The 19,560-nt window shown below is 39.5% G+C and overlaps 3 protein-coding genes and 2 non-coding genes across 6 annotated transcripts in view; 3 read left to right on the forward strand and 2 right to left on the reverse strand.

Moving 5' to 3' along the window:
- Positions 1–189: 189 nt before the first annotated feature.
- On the forward strand, positions 190–1,028 carry LOC6567042 (RNA-binding motif protein, X-linked 2). The gene has a single exon (XM_001993444.2). It carries the CDS (start codon positions 226–228, stop codon positions 766–768), a length of 543 nt encoding a protein of 180 aa, XP_001993480.1. The 5' UTR covers positions 190–225; the 3' UTR covers positions 769–1,028.
- Positions 1,029–1,238: 210 nt separating this feature from the next.
- Positions 1,239–4,264, reverse strand: LOC6567106 (probable RNA polymerase II nuclear localization protein SLC7A6OS). Of its 2 annotated transcripts, XM_032739564.1 has the most exons (4): positions 3,968–4,264; positions 3,403–3,878; positions 1,800–1,978; positions 1,239–1,738 (listed from the first exon to the last, which is right to left on the reverse strand). In XM_032739564.1, exons 1-4 carry the CDS (start codon positions 4,151–4,153, stop codon positions 1,461–1,463), a joined length of 1,119 nt encoding a protein of 372 aa, XP_032595455.1. In that variant the 5' UTR covers positions 4,154–4,264; the 3' UTR covers positions 1,239–1,460. The 2 variants fall into 2 exon arrangements, with proteins under 2 accessions (XP_032595455.1, XP_001993482.2); XM_001993446.2 differs by lacking the exons at positions 1,239–1,738; positions 1,800–1,978 and adding an exon at positions 2,433–2,509 and having other exon boundaries at positions 3,968–4,244.
- Positions 4,265–16,384: 12,120 nt separating this feature from the next.
- LOC6571426 lies at positions 16,385–16,580 on the reverse strand. Its single transcript, XR_047257.3, has one exon. It is a non-coding gene; the product is annotated as a U2 spliceosomal RNA (small nuclear RNA).
- A 236-nt stretch (positions 16,581–16,816) lies between these two features.
- Positions 16,817–16,939, forward strand: LOC6567108. The gene has a single exon (XR_047258.3). It is a non-coding gene; the product is annotated as a U5 spliceosomal RNA (small nuclear RNA).
- A 1,946-nt stretch (positions 16,940–18,885) lies between these two features.
- The window catches only part of LOC6567113 (protein sickie), a 178,903-nt gene continuing 178,228 nt past the window's right edge, over positions 18,886–19,560 (forward strand). The window contains exon 1 of the mRNA XM_043214691.1: positions 18,886–18,960. Coding sequence (XP_043070626.1) covers positions 18,901–18,960 — 60 coding nt within the window. The 5' untranslated portion in view covers positions 18,886–18,900. The remainder of the gene's footprint in view (positions 18,961–19,560) is intronic.

Raw genomic sequence — 19,560 nt, forward strand, 5'->3', positions numbered from 1 at the left:
ACCGACAACGACGGATTAAAAAGTGCTACTGGCTGCAGTGTGACCAAGCTGCGCATCAAACGATACCTCTCAGCATTATCGCTTAAGAGACGTGCATACTATCGACGTTAATCGATATTCAAAGTCAACGCGATAGGCAGTATTTTAAATATTTTGTATTCTGGTACTATTGCCAAATGCGGCTATACTTGTGCATGGTGTAAACAAAAAAAAATAGCCACCAAAATGAATCCGCTAACAAATATGCGAAATGTCTTAAAATTGAGCGAACTTGAGCTGAAAACTCCAAGTGCCAAGAGCTGGCATGATATGTACAGAGATTCTGCATGGATATTCGTTGCCGGCTTCCCCTACACACTCTCCGAGGGCGACCTCGTCTGTGTGTTTTCCCAATACGGCGAAGTTGTCAACATTAATTTGGTGCGCGACGGAAAAACGGGCAAATCGAAAGGATTCTGTTTCCTCTGCTACGAGGATCAGCGCTCCACAGTGCTGGCTGTGGACAATTTAAATGGCATTAAAATCATGGAACGCACTCTGCGTGTCGATCACGTGCTCGACTACAAACCGCCCAAGGACAACGAAAAACTGGACGAGGAAACCTTACGGCTCTACATGGAAGGATGTGCGCCGAAGCCTGTGAGCAAATTGCCCATTGTTGAGCCTCGAAAGGAGCCCAGCTCCGACAGCATCATAAAGGAACGCACGAAGCGCAGCAAAAGTTCCAAAGAGAAGAAGCACAAAAAAAGACGCAGCAGCTCCGATTAAATTTAGAACTACAAATAGTTAAATTACGTAATTAAAATAATAAAAAGGTGTTTAGAGATTTTATACAAATTGATGTAAAAATGTACTTTAGTCAGTAATCAAACGAAATGCTTAGAATCATGATGTATTTATATGAATCGAATTAAAGTAATCACGATTTTTAAGATTTCTGCAAGAAATCAAAACAATTTGAGAAACGCTTCAAGTTTAAAAGACTCACAATAATGAATATGTAAATATATTTTGAATTTGGATTTGAATTTGAAGAAGTTTCTTTTTTATTATACTTACAGAACTTAGAATCATTTTCAATTTAAAGAAATATTCAACTCATTTATTTGATTGCAACTGAATCATTTTCAGTAATCTAGATGAATAAATATATTTTTAAAGTTGAATTTTTTTATGAACAAAGGATTAAAGTTTCAATGGCAAAACCAATTTGGTTATTTTTAATGAAAAATGTTCAGTTGAAGTTGGTCAATTAAATGTTATACATTTTATTCAATTCAAAGAATTTGATCTAGATCTAGATAAATAAGTGAATGCTTTAAAGTGCTTCTTCTACGAACTAAAGACTAAATATTCGAATACAAAAACAATTTGCTTTGCCGCTCGGTGCAGTAAATAAAAATAATAGATTGTAATACACGGTATATGATTATTATTTGTTTAGTTGCTTGATGATCAATTCAATCGCTAATGTTGCCATGTTCACTGGCACTCTCAAAGCACGGCTCAGACTCGTCCGAATCCTCCGAGTCCTCGGAGTCGAGTCCTTCGACTTCGCGCAGAATGCGGCGCTTGTAACGCTCGTAGGCGCTGCCCTGACGATCCACGTTGCAGAAGTCGATGTCATCGACAAAGGAGTCATCCGCCTCGGTGTCGATTGTGTGAATATACGGATCCTGGAATGTGTTGTAATCATCGGCGTCACTCGAGCCGCTGGCGAACTCATCCTCATCATCATCTACAATAATAGATAAGTAACTTAATGTTGCATTTGTAATTAAAATCCATTGCCATCATACCGAACATAAATTTATTCATTTGCTGGCAGAGCTCGTCGTCCGAGCCCATTGCACCTGGCTCATCGTCATCGGGATAATCGTTTGCGTAGTAGTTCTCCTGATTGGAGTCCTCGGAGTCGTAATCCTCGTCCCCATCATTGAAACAGTCCTCAAAAACGATCTCGTCCACCGGACGCAGACTGCGAAAGTAAAAGTGATTTGTGTGTTTTTGAGTTGGTTTCTTTTTCTTTTCTTGTTTACATGAATTGAAACACATTGGAATTTAATGAATATACTTTATTCAAGCTTAACTAAAACTACGCACTTAATTCGACTTTAGCACAAGAATTGTGGAATGACTTAAATCGATGCGGAAACTTAAAAAACTGGCAACTGGCAACGAATTCGGGGCATTTTGGGGCAAAGTAAAAAATGTTTGAAAAAAAGAAACAATGAGAAAATAATATTTGTATGCAAGAAAAGGCGAAAAACTAAAAGCTAATTAAGTTGAGGAAACTTAAAGCCCCCGTTTGGTTTTTTGATCTGTGATGCGTGCAGTTGAGGAGAAGGGGGGCGGGGCGTGGTGCGGCTTATCACATCGTATATAGTTGTAGTCGTTGTTGTTCTTGTTATTGTGGCTGTTGTTGTTGTTATTGTGGCTGTGGTTGTTGTACTTGTTGCTGTTGTGTTACCAGTAGCAGTTGTTGTAGTAATTAAACGGATAATACAACCTTATATAGAGAATCAGACGAATTACATTTGCGCATTATTGGAAAAATCTCAATTTCTTACTTAATTTAAGATAAATGATTTAGAGATGGGCGCGTGTTGCAAATAATTCAAATGGGACACGAACACGATTTTCATTCTTCATTTTTTCTTTCTTAATATTTACATGTTTATTCGTCATTGTTTGATATATATATATATATATATATATTTATATATAGAAAAAGTAACTCGCTTTTAAGTCTGCATAAATTACATTTATTAATTATAATACGTAAAATTATTTTTGTGTATTTTGATTTGTAGACACATAAACTAAATCTAGATTTGAGCTTTTTTGTATCTTAAAATGGAATATTACAATTTTTTTTGTCATTTTGTTATTTTTACTTCTTCTAATTTTAAATACAACAATTTCGAGTGCGTTGAATATATTAAAATGTTTTACTTTTCTTCGCAAGAGTGGAAAAAGAGATTTGCATAAATTATAGTTAACAGCTAATTAGAATTAGCTATGGAACCGTAACGTTTTAGTTTTGGAGAGATTGGATTAATATAATGATTTCAATTATTATATATTAAGCTTTTTTTAATTTGGATAACATTAAATTTTTAAATATAGAATATTGTTTTTGGCTAGATACCTATACAATTATCTGTGGTTAAGTCGTGTCTGATTTGGATTTTACACGCGTCCAACTTTAGCATGAGGGACAAACACAAAAGCGCACACACACACACACACACAGACACACACACACTCAGGCACACACACTCGCACACACATATTACAATCGATTAGGCCCAAAAAAAAAGGAGAAAAATGATTTGGCCACTCTACATGTAGAAATTGGTGATGTTGAACATTTGCTGTTCTTCAATGTGTAGGACGAACCTTAAATAGTTGTCGTCCAACATATCAACATAGTCCGCCTGCGTCTCATTCTCCGGCACATACAGATCGTACACATAGCCAATATCCGAATCTGCCGGCTGTTGGTGCGCCTCCAATGGCGACTGAGGCGCTGTTTGTTGCGTCTGTTGCGACTCAATGTCCACAATTGTTATTTGTTTCTTCTCAGTCGGTTGTTGTGGGCAGCTGCTGTTGCTCATGTTGCTGCTGCTGCCAGCTGCATTTGCAGCAGCTGCTCCGTTTTCTCCTCCATTTTCCTCCTCGTCCTCGTGGAGCGCTGTGCGCAAACAGTTCACCACACGATACCGTTGCTCGCGCGCTGTTTGTTGCGCCTCCTGTCGCTGTTTGTCGCGCCTCTGCGCTGTGGCAATTGCCGGATCATTCGTTTGCCGCAACAGCTCCTTGGCCGACTCCTTGTTGAGGCGGGCGGCCGCAAACTTTTTAGTCGCACTGTCATCCTATGGAATATTATGATGATGATGATGACCCATTTCTGTTGTTGTACAAACAGCCTTCCCCTCCCTCGTTACAACCCCCTTGCACTTACCTGTTTTTCAAGCGTGCCGGCAAATTTGAGGATTACTTGACTCGATTCCTCTTTGTTGTCTGTCGTCGTCGTCGTCGAAGCGGGCGCATTTTCATCGTTAAGCAAACGGCGGCGTTTGCCATTAAGTACAAAGGCCGAGTGGGGCTCCTCGTCAATGCGACGCTTTATGCGCACCACAGCCGGCATATTTATTTGTTTATATTTATGGCTTGATTGTGCGATTGCTTTATTTTATTGATTGCTCATCTGTGTTGGAATTTATTGGCGAAAAAAGTCGACTCCTTCACTGCGTACTGAAAATGTGCTACTAACACAGTGTGGCCGCAGGCAGCAAGTGATGGAATACTAAAAATACCAAAGCGATAACAATGCAGTTTGTACAACTGAGCAAGCTGACCATCTTTTGGTATTGCAATTACGACTAAATTCAAAAGTTGTTAAATTGAGGAATATCTTGCAAATTTCATGCAATTTTATTACGTACAAAATGTAAATAAAATATGGTTGCAGCTGTTAATCCCATTTTAATGTTTCAAAGTAAAAAAGTTGGAAGAAAAGTAAACTTGAAGGACAACCTGCAACAAATCAAAAAAAAAAACAAGTTAAAGAAATGAAGCACTGAAAATAGCCTTCAAAACGAAATCGCTGTCAACGAAAATGAAATTCAGAACATGCGCGCTTAAAGTCTGCGACGGCACTGTTAACTAACAGTGGCGCTTGCAATGCTCTCCCAAAAAAGTATGCTAGGCTTATGTACGAAAGGGACAAATGTTAGGTAGTCGATTTGTGTACGCCGCGGTCTGCAGTCGTGTGTGTGTATTGCATTCGCGCGCGCGTCTTGGATATTTGTGTGCAAAATGTGCCGTTAGCATTTTTGCGGGAATTACGTCGATGCCAAATTGAAACGTGTGTTGAGAGCCAAAGCTGCTCTCTGCTCTGCTCGCTGGTTGTCGTTTTAATCGGCAGTGCAATAATTTAAAGTGCGCCTACAACAAATTTAAAGCACAGCCACCAGCATCTGAGTGCGTATTATTTGTTGTTGTTGTTCTTGTTGTTCTTGTTGTCATCGTCGCATTGTTTCTCATTTACGCGCGCAATTTTTCGGCTATAAGCCGTGTAAAAGCTTGCGTGCGTGTGTGTTTATTTGTGTGCGTGCGTGTGTGTGTGTTGTTTGTGTGTGTGCGCTGCAATTTGCGCCCAAATGATTTACCGTCTGATTGCTATCAGCGCATGCCGCAATTATGTTTTAATTGCCGCTAAATGGCTTACACACACCCGGATTAGCTGCAACCCATTGTGACAGCAGGTGAGTGTCCTTTCCCCCTCCCCTCCCCTCCCCTCCACCCACCCCCACTCCTCGCACACCTGTTCGGTGTCTTAAAAGTAGATTGAATCCTGCTGTGGCTGTTTTGGAATGCACAGCACAGCCTACAGACTATAAAAATATTTACGAGTAAATATACGCTTATGTGTATTACACTGAGCGAAAATATTAAGTAAAACAAACCAAAAGCGATTTTTTTGTCTAACTTTTAGCATTGTTATTCAAGAGAAAGCCAGTAAATTTTTCTCATTAAATTTATAATTTTGTCTCATTTTTCTTTCGGTGTAGGGAGCCCAGCAGCAAAGCCGAGCTGCGCTAGCTAAGCAAACATATGTTTGTTTGGGCGCTCATTTATTTATGGGCGGCGGTGCGGGGCGTCAAAAAATTTGCCAGCGCATGAATCATTCCGCCCCTCATCCCCTACACCCTCCCCCTACCCTGCCCCTGCAACAATGCGTAATATGAGAAGAGTCTGTGTAGCACGTGTTAGTGCTGGTGGCTGTGGCGCGGGGCGCCTTTTGAGTGACGCACGGTGTGGATACACTGGATGCGTTTGGCATAATAATGAAATAATAATGTCGCCTTTTGTTGCGAGGTGTCTCCTGCCTGCTCTCTCTTCCCCCTCTTTCTCTCTCTCTCTCTCTCTCTCCTGTAATACCAATAAATTAATGGGCCTGCCACATAAAAAGCACCACCCGCAGATCCTTCGTATTTTTGGTGTGTGTGTTTTGTTTGATTACAGCCTCGCATGACTTTTGCCACCAGTTGGGAGTTTGAGGAGTGGCTGCTCAAGGAGCAAACATTAGATTGGGTGCAATGTCAGCTGTTCGACAGTTGCCAAAACCCGAAAAGATTAACATCAATATTTCGAGGTTCACGCTGTTGTCTTAACACACAAAATGATGAGCAAAAGATCTGCTGATAAAATGCTAATCATAGGAACAATGTTGCCGCTGCCACGACAACAACAACAACAACAGCAGCTACTACAAGGATGTGCTGCCACACGCACCGGCTGCCACCGTTTCCTTATACATTTCGTTTTTTTTTCTTGTTGTTTTGTTTTTGCTTTGGTGGTGGCAAACTGCTTGAGCAAAACTTTTGCACTTACCACTTATACAAGTTGGTTTTTACTTCCCCATTGAGTTCTTCAAGTGGCCATCAGCACTTTGTCTTGCAGTTTGTCCAAAACAATTTATTTATAGAGTAGCACAACATAAAATAAATCGAATTGATTTGGTAAACTATAGCTATAAGTAACAAGTTAACAAAAGTATTTTATTTATATAACTTTTCTCAAAAGGTAAAATATATGCCTATTTTGTAATGAATTCTTTGAAATTAAATATAAAGCAATTACTTTACAGTTCTTTTTTAAACACACATCAAAATAGCTGAACTATTTAGGCTAGTGTATCAAAGTTTCGACTTGGCACATCAAAATTTTAGGGTAATTTTTTTGCGTTTCTTTTGTAACATTTTTGATTAGCTCAAACTTTGTTCTGGTTTGAGGGGAGGCTGTGTGTGTGTGTGTGCGTGTGTGTGTGTGTGCGTGTGTGTGTGTGTGCGTGTGTGTGTGTGGGTGTGTGCGTGTCTTGGGTTGGGGGTGCTTTAATTTTTGTTTAAACTTGACAGAAAACACCTCAGGCATTTGCTGGGGTCGAGTGTCTCTTTGTGGCTTTGACAGGTTTTGTTTTTTGGGGGAACGTTTGGCTACTTAACTGAGAGATTTTGCCAGGCAGCAGCAACAGCATCATATATCCTTGTTAATTTGCTTGGGGGTTGAACTTGTTGGATGCCCTTTCGTGTTCATAAATCATTATAATGCATTTTGTTGAGACAACTTGTCTCGGCCAGGTTGTTGTGGTCATTTCAATAACAAATTCATCAACATCACTTTCCTCATCCTAAGCTCGATAAATGACAGGTCACAAGAATCATAAACGAGACACGGCTAAGCCTTTTTAATGCGACTACCCTGCAAAAGGTATGATTAGGAATGATTATATGTATGCAATTATTATAGACTTGTAGCAGAAAAAAGCTTAGTCATTTTATAATAAATTTAATGAATGTGCCGCATCATATTTATGTCCTTAATACCCATAAGGAGTGTATTATAATGTTTTCGACTCCATAAAGTATATTTATGCTCGAGCCGAAATAGCCATGTACATGTTGTACAAAAAATCTTTCCCATATACGAACTGTACTATATAGCTTTCAAAGGATCAAACGTTTGATCGGTTTTTATATTTATAGCTAAATTTAGTTGACGCCAATTTGACTTTCCTTCTTGTTTTTCCTAAACTCGAAGCTAATTTAGTTATGTCAGAGTCCAAAATCAATAGCTGATTTTCTCCTTTTGTTTGACAGCATTATATAACCGGATTTCACTGGACAACCTTGATTATGCAGCTGTTCTAAATGAACAATGCCAATGCACATGACAATTTTTCGTATTTGTGTATTTTTCACGTACAACTTTTAGGTGTGTGCTCAATTATTCATTAAAGTCAATGACTGGACAGGCAGGGAGGCAGGCAGGCAGGGAGGCAGGCAGGCAGGCAGCGAGGAGGGAGTGTGTTGGATTTATATCCAGCACCAACACGTCAATTACAAAAGCAAATAGAGCAAATACACACACACACACACACATGCACAGCAATATTGGAAGAGGCGTTGCACCCTTCGCACAAATCACATTAAATATCCTCATGCTCATTAGGGAAGAGGGGGAGAGACGAGGGGTAGAGAGAGAGAGAGAGAGAGAGAGAGAGAGTGGTGCTGGTTGTGGTGCTGCTGCCGCCGGGACGCATTTCCACTTTCACTCTGCTCACTCGGGTAGACACAATGCGCCAACCCCCAATTGATAATGGTGAAATGCTGATGATGATGCAGTGCAGCAAATGCGAACCACCCCCGCAATCGCCGCCGTTGCCCTTCTAATATCATTTTGCAATTTGCACTTGGCAAATAAAGGAGTGATGCTGCGGCAGATAAAAACGTTACGTTTCCTTTGTTCTTGCCCCAGGGCCAACAACAATGTTGCCAGCGCTCCAACTTTAACGTATTTTTGCAACCGCTTACATCTCAATGGCCAGCGACTGCCAAGGGCAACTTGGGCAACTGGGGCTCCCGAGGCTCTCGAGGCCCCAGGCTCATAGCCCACACATTGTTAAATAAATTATCGCCTACATCGAAGCCATCGATAAATCGTATACGCTTTCAGTTTTATACCCTGTGCAGAAGTCCAATAAGTGGATTTGATGTATTAGCTGAGTATCCGTTGTATGACATTTCACAGATTTTTAAGTTTTGCTTGAGAGAAAGACAAATTGCTGCTTGTATCTCAGAGCTCGTATCTCCGCTGACCTTCATTATAAGCTGGCACACACTATATGTATTCTACATGCAAATCCCCTCATTTATCATTCTTGTCGCTCGGAGCAATTATCAATAAAGAGTTTTAAATTGTAACCTGAAATAACAGCTGTCTTAGATTCACCGAAGTTTACAAACTCCTCTAGAGCGGAGTCAACTTTCCATCATCTGAATTGTACCATAAACTTGAAGACGGACTGATTGTTCCTGATTGCCCACACATTAACTATATGGTATTCTGATCTTATTTAGTTAGTAATCCACATAGTGTGTAAGATTGGTTCGGGTATCGTGTTAAACAAAGTGGTTTTACATATAAGAACTCATCTTTCGACCGATTGTTTCATTCAGTGCTATATGATATAATGATTTAATCAGTAATGCCCATTTACATCAAGTTAATTGATCATTTATTAACTAAGTAACTAGTTCTCATATAAACAGATTTAGCATTCAAAATTTAAGTTAACTTCAGTTAAACGAAAGGTTTGCCAAGCATTTGTTCCACAACATACTCATTTTCAGAACAAGCCTATCCCCAATATAGGGTAGTCTACCAGTCTATCAAATAAGCACAAGTCTTATGGCAACCCGAAACTTGTTGTTATGTCTGGGAGTCTGGGCACTCTGCCACCACTCAACCCTTGGGCCAAATATGCCGCCTGTGTTGCTGTGGCTTGATTGACATGATCCACACAGGTTCTCATGCCAACTTTCGGTTTTTCCGTGTAGCACTTTTCCACCTTTGGAAGCTGCGCTGTGACAAACAGCTGATTGTGTGTTCTTCTGCCGTCTGCTCGCATGATTTATGTTTGCAATTGAATTTCTTGACTTTTTACTGGACACGTGTGTGTATGTGTGTGTGTGTGTGGCCGATTGTGTGTGAGTGTTGCCAAGGAGCTGCAGAGTCGATTCGAGTAAATTAGCTAATTTGCTGCTACACTTGGCTCACGTGCTCGTTAGCATCAGCATCAGCAGCAGCAGCAGCAGCAGAGGTGGCTGCCACGGGGAGGTCATTGACACGGGGGCAGTCAATGGAAGCCAAAGGGCAGCAGCTGTTTGCATTTTGCACTACATTTTCGCACAAGTTTTTCCTCTCGGGGAGCTCTTGTCACGTACGCGGCAGCTGATTGCCTCAAATTGTTTTCGGCCATTGTTTTTTTGGCACACAACCCCAAAAACCAAAAAAAAAAAAAAAATAGAAAAGAAAAAATGCCGTTAGGGTTGCCGTTTAACAGCAGATTAATATGAGTGCCAGTTAGACAGCCAAACAGTCAAACAGTCTGACATTTCGCCAGTCACTGACAGTTATTGAGGAATTGACTGAGAGGCCTTCAGCTTTAAGATGCTGCTTTAAAAATTCGTTTCGCGTCTTTTGCACATGTGTTGTAGCAGGAGTTGGACTTGGGAGTTGCCTAGCAGTTTATCTTGTTGTTGACAGTCGCCCAAAGGGAATTAGTTATCAAAAGACGCATAAATCCATTGCTACAAAACGCTTTGCTTAACTCTCGTCTCAAAACGCAACTCGGCATTTAGCTTCGCTCGGCCGAGTTGTTTCCTCTCTTTTCACACTTTTGCTTAAATAAAATATGAGCTAAATTGAGAGTTTCTAGTGGAGGCTAGCGGAAGCAATTTAAGCTTTAAGATACTTTAAAATAGCTATTCTCACCAAGAAAACAAGTCTGCTTTCTGAGATTTGAAAATATGCGAAGAGTTCTTCAATAGCCTTAATCTTTACTAAAGATATTCCTTGTAGAAAACGAGCTATGATTTTATTGATTCATGTTTTAGTTTCACGCATCTCTTTAATCACTGACCGATTTTTATTATTAGTTATTAGATTTTGATAGTCAAATATGCAACTGAAATATATTTATTTATAATTTTCCCAGAACAGTGAAACCAGAACGTTAGAAAGTTATTGTCTATTAAATTTCTATTGCCTATAAATTATTTACAACTTGAATAATGATTCGTGTTTATTTTTGCAACAATTGTTTTCCCATTTTAATAGTTTCACCTCAAATGTCATCTAGAATATTTTGATTATATGATTAATAATGTATTTGTTCTAGTCCTAGTTTTACTTACATTTTATGTATTGTAATTAGCTTCACATTAAAACCAGAACGTATTCGTTATTATTATCTACTTCATCTACTTTTCATTACCTTTAAATTATCCACAACCTGCTGATTACATGCTAAATACCTTGCCTAAGGATTCGTGTTTCTTTTTACAATAATAATTTAGCCATTTTTATAGGTGTACCTCGCACTCCAATTCTTAACTGTTAACTAGAAGCCTGCTTACATTTTGGCCGCTTCGTCCTTTTCCGTTCGGAGAGGAAGAAAAAGAATACGGGAATGTCCTTTAGTGCCGTCTGCTCATTAGCACTTTAAATGTTTTTTATTGAGGCCACTAAGCTGAAAGACGTCTTTATGGCTGTTTGTTGATGCAAATGCGCCGAAAAGTCGAATAAAATTATTTCCGCTTTTGTTAAGCGGGTTCAGTTTGTCTGCTTTGTGTTGTCTTGTGGCAAATCAAAAAGGCTCGCTTGATTTCTTGACACACGCAACAATGGCAAAGGACTCGACTTGTTTTTTGGCTTGATTTAGCTGCGTTGAGATAAATGCGCTTTGTTTGGTTATCGCTTGAACGAGAAATGATAAACATAAGTTGAACTCGGCCTAGACATTGACAGGCCCCAAATAGTGCTCCGTTTGAATCGACTCTCTCCCTCTCTCTCTCTCGGCTGCTTCCTGCGTCCTGTGCGTGTGTGTGTGAAGCTATGTGCAGGGCCAGGACCCGTGCCAGCTGTAACGACCTTCTTCTCCTCCTTCTGCTCCTGCCCCTCCGCCCTGCGATGTTCTGTGTTCTGTGCTCTGTTTGGATGTTTGCATTTTAAAATCAACCCTCGGAAAACGCTTGCCAACTTCAATTTCAGTCGCTGTCATTTGAAGCGACCCGTTAGCCATCCCCTTTAGCATACTTTGCCCCCAATCTCACGTGGCATGCACAGTGGGTTGAAAGCATAGGTTTTACATGCAGGTGCTAGAAATTATTAGATCATTTCATTTGGGTTAATAGATAGGTTTATAGATATGAATATGAGTAACAATAAACTAAGTTAAGAATGCATTTACTCACTGGAATTGCATCATGATACTCATCAATATTCTATTAACTTTCACAAGTATTGAAGAGTTTTCGTTTTTAAAACCTGCTTTCTGCCATTTTAATCTCCTTTCATCTTCTGTCAGGACAAGCAAGTCGCATTGTCTAACACATGATGATGAATTCCAACTAAGTAGGCTACTTCATTGGAATAATTTGAATGTAATCAATCTTTGATCAATTATTAACAATTTAAATTTGTTCTTCAGCTTTTTCATTTTTGTTTTAAATAAGTTCAGTGTTATGTGTCACTGTGCAACTCATTGTATTGTCCATTGGGAATTGGCGGCGCTATTTGGTAACCCCATTTGGCCTGCATTTTGCGCGCTTTTTCGATTTTGGTCCTCTGTGCATAGCAATTCGTGGACAGACTGGGGGTGTCCTGTGTCGCCTGTGTCGCCTGTGTGTACAGGTACAAATCGTTGCAAGTGGCCAGATACATGAGGATATATACGTGTATTTGTGTGTGTGTGTCTCTGGCTCAGTGTTCAGTTTTTGGCTGCGTTCTGTTTTGGGTTTGTTAATTTTTTATTAGATGTGTTGCAGCGTCTGCCCTGTGCCCATAATTTGTGTATATGTGTGTGGCAAATTGTTGCTTCTAAGCCAGGTCAACCCTCCACTCCACTCCCTTCCCACTTTGCCACCACTTCACTCACTCGATTCGATGGAGCCGAAAAATTCAATCAAAGAACTACAAGCGTAAACAAGTGGGTAACATGGCCAACTTTTGTGTACCGCATCCACTTCAATTTTCAAGTGTTTTCCTTTTGTGCTCAAGCCGCATACTTGTTTAGGGTGTTGTGCTTTTACCGTTATGGCCATGTTTGTTTTCCTTTCGAATTGAAAATCGCAGCTGCCAAAGTTTGCGTTGTCTGCGGGCTTAAACTGTCTAGCTGGCAGCAACATCCGTTTAATACGGCTAACAGCCGTGCTAAGTCCTGGCCGGGCTTAGGCCCCAAAAACGCCGCTCAAGAAGTATTTGCACGCATTTTGTGGCCTACAAGTATTCAACGCTTAAATTACTTGCCACACACCGCTGCAGCTGATATCTGCTGCTGCTGATTTTACTTCTATTTGTTTGTGTGTGTTTTTTGTATACTCTTTAATATGCAGGTTATTATGATTTTGTGTCCAAATGGTTTCTCAGCTGCATCTCTTGTTTTAAAAAAAATGTTATCAGGATTTTAATTGCAAATTGTTTAATGTTAGAAGCCACTTTTCAGCACAGCATCGACAAAACATATAAGCAAATCAGTTAAATTAACTTTTTAATATTGTTGGCATTTAATTATACAGTTAATCAATATGCTATGGTAACTATATTTTTATGTTCACTTTATTTGTAGCCTGATTGATTAACTTTGGATCTAGTGAATTTTGCTATCTGGCAAATTGTGTTGTGGAATATTTAAGGAATTAGTGGATATACTCTTTATAGAGCATTTCAACTTCAGCATTGCCGAACGCATTTTGCTATTTTGTTTTTATTGCTGATTGTTTCACTTGTTTTTTGAGGATAACAATAAATTTTTATTGTTGTTGCGCTCGCCTTTCGCTTTTTCTCTGTTGTTTATATTTCGGTTACAGTTCGCTTTTTTTTGGTTTTTTTTTTTGGTTTTGGGTTTATTTTTGTGGGGGATTTCGCTTTCGCGTTGAGCTCTGTCAAAAGTGCCCGTCTAATTTATTGATTTCTGGCTGTTTTTTTTTCTATTTTTTATTTATGCTGGCATTTTTGGCAAAGTTTGTTGGCGGCGGCGGTGATGATTGCGGCTGACAAATGGCTTGAACTTTGTCAAAAGTTGCCCGTCTGCTGTTGTTGCTCAAAACTTAATTTAATCTAATTAAATTGCTGCACAGTAATTGTGAACTTCATTAAGTTTTTTGCACAGCTTCTATCCATCTGTTGTTGCCAACAATGAGCCAAGTTAATGTCCCTGAACATTGTCAAGCTGCTGGCGCAGAGATGCGATGAGGGCGAATGGGAGAGGTGAGGCAGAGCAAGGGTTTGTCCCATTGTGTAAATTGTCATAGCTATGGCAATGTTTGAAATTGTTAGTTGCTGCAATTAGCTGCGAGCTGTCTGTGAAAGTCGGCAGATGGTTTTTCTTGCCATTAACCTGTTGGGCATTTAGCTGCAATTTCAACTTTGGGCCACAAACTTTTTGGCTCAAGTCTGTTGCATAGTTTTTCATAAAGTTCCTTGACAAGTTGTTGTTGCGTTCTGACTTGACTATAAAGTTACTGTTTCTCTCTCTCTCTCTCTCTCTCTCTCTCGCTCTCTCTCTCTCGCCTCATGCCAACAACTAGAATATAAACATTTGACTACAACGAGTAAAATGTCTTTCAAGTACTATGGGCGGCAAAGTTTTGGGTTTCTTTAGCCGGTTTTCCTTTGATAATTAACAAATGTGGTTTAACACTTATGTGGCATAATTAAAACCAATTGCCAATCTTTATTTTTAATCAAATTTAAATGTATGACGTAATCGGATTAGCTCTTATTAATATGCCATGGAACATAAGAGGATTATCATCAACTCGCATAAAAAAATGAAAGTGGCACAAATCGGATTAGAGAGCATTACAAGTTTGCGATTTTATTGCTTAAAAATTATATTGTTGTATGCATTAGATTAATTATGTTGATTTAACTATTTGTGCACAAATCTTTTACAAATATCGTTATTTAAATTTTTAAATAATATGTCGAGAATTGGTTTTAAACCGATTTTGAGCATAAATTTGGCCCTTTTTTTTAAATTGAACTTTATATAAATATTCAAAAAAATTAGTCAAGTACTTCCAAAATTGGGTTATTTTCATATAAAAATATGAAAGCAGCTTTTATGTTTGTTATTAAGAAGCTTCAAAACGGCGTTCTTAAGATCTTAATTTTAATTTCATGTTTTCTTAGAGCAAGTTAAGTTCTTAAATTTTTTTTTTTTTTTTATTTTTGCTAAATTTCTCGAATAGTTATATTTCTTGCGACTGCATTGTATTGAATTACTGTGCACATTTGGCTAGTGCACTGTGCATTGTTCATTTTCCTATTGTGCACTGGCCCACAAGTTTTCTGGTTGTGTGTACAGTTTGTCATAATTTGCAACTGCTGCACTGCATTGCAGCGACGACTATGTTGTGCCTCCTCCCGCACTAGTTCTTATTAACTGCTGAGCCATTTCGAGTATTGCAAGGAGATATAGAGTTGGATGAGGTGTGGGGTGATGGGTTAGGGATGGGGATGGGGATGGGGATGGGGCAAAGGGATTGCAGGGCAATGGCTTGGCATGTCCTTGTTGCTTGTTGCTTGTTGCTGTCGTTGTCGTCGGTTGGTTGCTGTTGTCCTTTGACTATGTTGCTGCATAATTTATGACTGCTTAGTTGTTAGCTGCCACTACTGTCGTTGCAGTTGGCTTTTTTAGTCACATGCCGCTTGCCGCTTGCCACTTGCCACTTGCTACTTGCTACTTGCCGGTAGCCACTTGCCACTTGACAGCAGTTGTGCGGTGCATTGCCAAGTGCTGACCTCAACCTCTGCAACGTGAGACGTCTGTCTGCTGCATTGGTGCGTGGCAGGACTCTTAAATCAAGTCCTTTTCGATTCGATTCGATTCAATTCGATGCGAATGCCCTATTTGCATTTGCATATGTTGCAATCAGCTTTAAGCGCCGCGGGTCAGCAGAAATGCTGAAATGAAATGCCTCGAGTAGCATTAGCTCAATTATTAAACCATTTAACGTATTGTACATATCCAGTGGACCTTATGTGATTTCAGATTAACATCTGCCATACAAATACACACATTTACATGCAGACATACACACACATATAAGCAGCTAATAAATTTAGGTCCTGCAGCATATGGAGCACCATAAGGAGCTCTCTTCCTGGGATGAAAATCAACTTCACTGCTGCTTACTTCCCGCAGGGCACAAAATGAGTGAGTTGCTGTTGTTTTTAGTGGTATGTAGTTGTTGCTTGTTACAAGCTTTCCTCTTTTTGTTGTTGCACTTAATTAGTGTTATGGCGGCAGGCGGCAGGCGGCCGACAACTCATCTGGAAATTTATTAAAGCTGGCAGCACATTTCAGTGCCGCCGCCAATGAAATGCGTCATTAATTTTAACCCAAGTAAACAACATAACGATAAAAAGGCCATAACAAAAGCAAATTTGTTACCATTTTTTACGATCTGGCATTCTTTTGTGTAGCACTATGGCAACACTTGAGTTGATATATAAAAATACGCCGAAGATCGAGCTAAGGATTATGGCTGACCTACTATCGAGTTTATTCTGCTGTATGTACCAAAAAAATAAGGACGGTTGCAGCACACACTATGATTAAAATATAGCCCCTTCTCCTCATTCAAAAGACTCCTTCGGCAGTGTCTTATATTTCAGTACAGTAAAATCACAGCTCAAAGTGACTACGAATGAGTTTGATAATGTAATACAGATCATTCCCATGCGAAATACAAATACAACTACGAGAGCTGTTTTCCATAGTTCTCTATCATCCTCAAATTGATTATTCAGTTGGGCCGAAATCCCGGCGGTACTGCAATACCGGGCCAACCCGTGACAGAGGTGGAGCAAGCCCCTAGCACTCCGTCTGATTCCAAAAATCAGTTTAACATTTGTTGTTCTCCAATGGAGAAACTATCAGATGTTAAGCTGATAAGAACAGATACTACACTTTGATCTTAGCCATAAGGCCGAGAAGCGATAACTTTAACTTCAAATAGCTTCAGTACTCTATAATTTCTCTACTTAAACCAGTTGCGAATTGTAAGCGATGCACCTACAAAACTATCTCATGCAAGACTATCGAAATGCCTGTCTCTCCATGAGTCCATAATTTAGGTGATGTAGCCTACCTTAAGGGTTGTCCAGATATGTCTTACAATTCCCAATCAGTTTAAGTATTTCTTCCGGTAGAACCTCTGTGTTTTGAGGTGTTAATTCACTCTGGCTTCTCTTCAGTTGTCGAATAAATCTTTCGCCTTTTACTAAAGATTTCCGTGGAGAGGAGCACTCTAATGAGTCTAAACTCAATTTTTTAAGCGCCTGGCGGCATTTGCAGCCGGGCCAATTTGTAAATACATATATCATTAAAATTTGCTGATCTAATTGTAATTGGCAAATAAAGTTTTTTATTGTTTGGGGCATGTTTCAGTTTACGTTAAGTTTTGAGTGGTGCTTGTCATGTCAATTAAAATACATTACGTACACAATATTTTTATTGTGTTCACTCTTGTTCAGCAACAAAAATCTGGTTTTTCTATAAAAACCTAGTCACAAAATTTCTTTATTGGGTAGAGTCACTCGCAAATTATTGTCGAAGGACAACCCAGTGACGACAGTTAATGAGAGATGAGCTTTATGTACTCACTCTCTCGAAGTTTGCATATGTTTTACGATTGTTTCTTATAGTTCTTGTTGGGATGTATATATAAAATATGTATAAAATTTAATAAGCGCATGAAATTGACTCGCCTTTGGCAGCTGTTACGCTTTTCTTTCAACGGTTGACGGTTCTTTTGCCATACTGTGGCTGCTTTTTATGCGTGTCAACATTTATGACGGCTACAAAAGTCAATTAGCCTTGTCAAAACACCACTACCAGTGAAAGCCAGCCAGCTCAAATAGGAAGTTTCAGTAAGCTTTATTGGCAGGGAGAGTTGATTTCCACAGTCGCCATGCGCCTCTGTAATCTCCTCAGCTTCAAGACATGCAAGTCGCATCGCTCGAATTAAACTGTTGTGCTAATTAGTTAGTTGAAGCGTCTAACACATGACGATGAATGCCTAAACAGCTGGCACGTGCACATATATTTTGCACAGCCAGCGGGGAGAGGGGCTCAAATAGTAGCAATTCAGAAAATACTATCAGCCTACTTAGGCTACTTTATTGGGTAACTTTGAGCGATTTTATTCGGAGAGAAATCAATAATCAATCATCGATACATCTTTTGTCTTTACTTTTGATGAAGTTCGATTGTGTTTCCAAATTCAATTGGAGCATTAAATCAGGAGCCTTACCAGTTATGTGTTATTTTACGCAAATCGGTTCGATTTTGGCCAGAAAGCCAACAAATGCCTCTCATTTAAAATGATTTCTTCATGTACATATTTTATCCTACTACATATGCATTATAGAAAGTTTTGGCAAGCAAATAATATATCCGCACAAAAACAGGATGTATTCATTAATGTTAGATTCTTAATGAAACAGCACGAGTCAAGACAGTATATCCAATTGCATCTCGTTTGAAATCGCTATTTGAATAACCGTAAGTATTTAAAGTTAAAAATCAATATATGTACATATATTTGTCAATATATATATATATAAATATAAGCATAAGCGAAAACTTTTTAAAGCCTGCTCAGATATTTGCAGTCTTTTCTTAATACTTCTAATCAACTGTGCCGCATTGTGCATCAAAACTGCCAGACTTTCTTGGCTGTGAATATTGCCTTTTTGTGTGTGTATGCATGTGTGTGTGTGTGTGGATTTGGCTTATAAATTTAGTCCAGGCACGTAGCGTAAACTTGGCAATAAATCCGGCAAACCCAACCGCCCGTGCCACATCCCCCTCTCACTCACTCTTTCTCTCTCTCTGTCTCTCCAGCACACATATTGCCTGTTGGGTTACACGTGGCGTATTAACAATATCGCCATGGGTAAACAAGCCCAGAGGGTAGCTTTTTTTTTTGTTGGGCTGGTAGAGAAAGTAATTTACACTTTTTTCAACTTGAACTTTAGCTCGAATTCATTTTGATATTTACTTTCTTGCTTTGGCACTCCTTCCCTCTCTTGCAGTCAAATTAAACCATTTGAAGCGTGGGCAACAACAAAAATTAACACAAATGTATAATAAAGTGACATATCTGGATGTAGAGCAAGTACTACCCCAAAGACACAAGCCGCGACAGAGCCTGCAGCAAGCAACCCCCATAGCCGAAGACAGGAAGGACAAGGACACGTGTTCAACATCCTTATCGCATAGTCATTATCAGTGAGGCCAGCCCACGGCAAGTCAGTATGCCGAACCTCCATCATGTCGATTATAATCGGAAATATTCCGCAACGGAAACGATACAGGTAAGTGATTGCCAGGTGTAAACCTATCGGAAGAGACCCGAACCACTTCAAGTGTCGGCATTTAAAATTCAACTTGAGTGCGGTAATTAAAAATAAGACATTTATTTACGAGCTTCTGCCTCCGCCTCTGCAACAGTGGCACGCGACCAAAACTGCTGCCCCACTTGCCACAAGCACTCTTGCAACTTGCGTCCATTTGTCGATTTTTCACACCCGCGGACAAGGGTTCATTCCTGGTGCTCCTCCTTTGACTGGGTCTTGATTGATGCGCTCGTTTTGTTGTCTGAGCAGCTCAACAAATTAATTGAAGACTTTTGTTTTTGGGCTTTCTATCTTTTTTTTATGTTTTCTGGATTCGGGTGTAAGTCCCGCCCCGCCCACTAATTGTTGTCATAAATTTCAACTCTAGTTGGAGCGAAACATTCTTGGGGCCGCAAACGAAAATTTCGGTTGAATTAATAGCTTAATGGGGTCTATTAGACGTGTGAAAAGATATGCAACTGGCTAAAGATAGAGTTGATAATGTTGGCATAATTACTGGTTAAATAAGTTGCATGTTCTCTAATTTTATAGTTTTCTGGACTACCACTTTATTTGGTT

The sequence above is a fragment of the Drosophila grimshawi genome, unplaced genomic scaffold (assembly GCF_018153295.1).
Source record: "Drosophila grimshawi isolate 15287-2541.00 unplaced genomic scaffold, ASM1815329v1 contig_1377, whole genome shotgun sequence".
Taxonomy (NCBI): Eukaryota; Metazoa; Arthropoda; class Insecta; order Diptera; family Drosophilidae; genus Drosophila; species Drosophila grimshawi.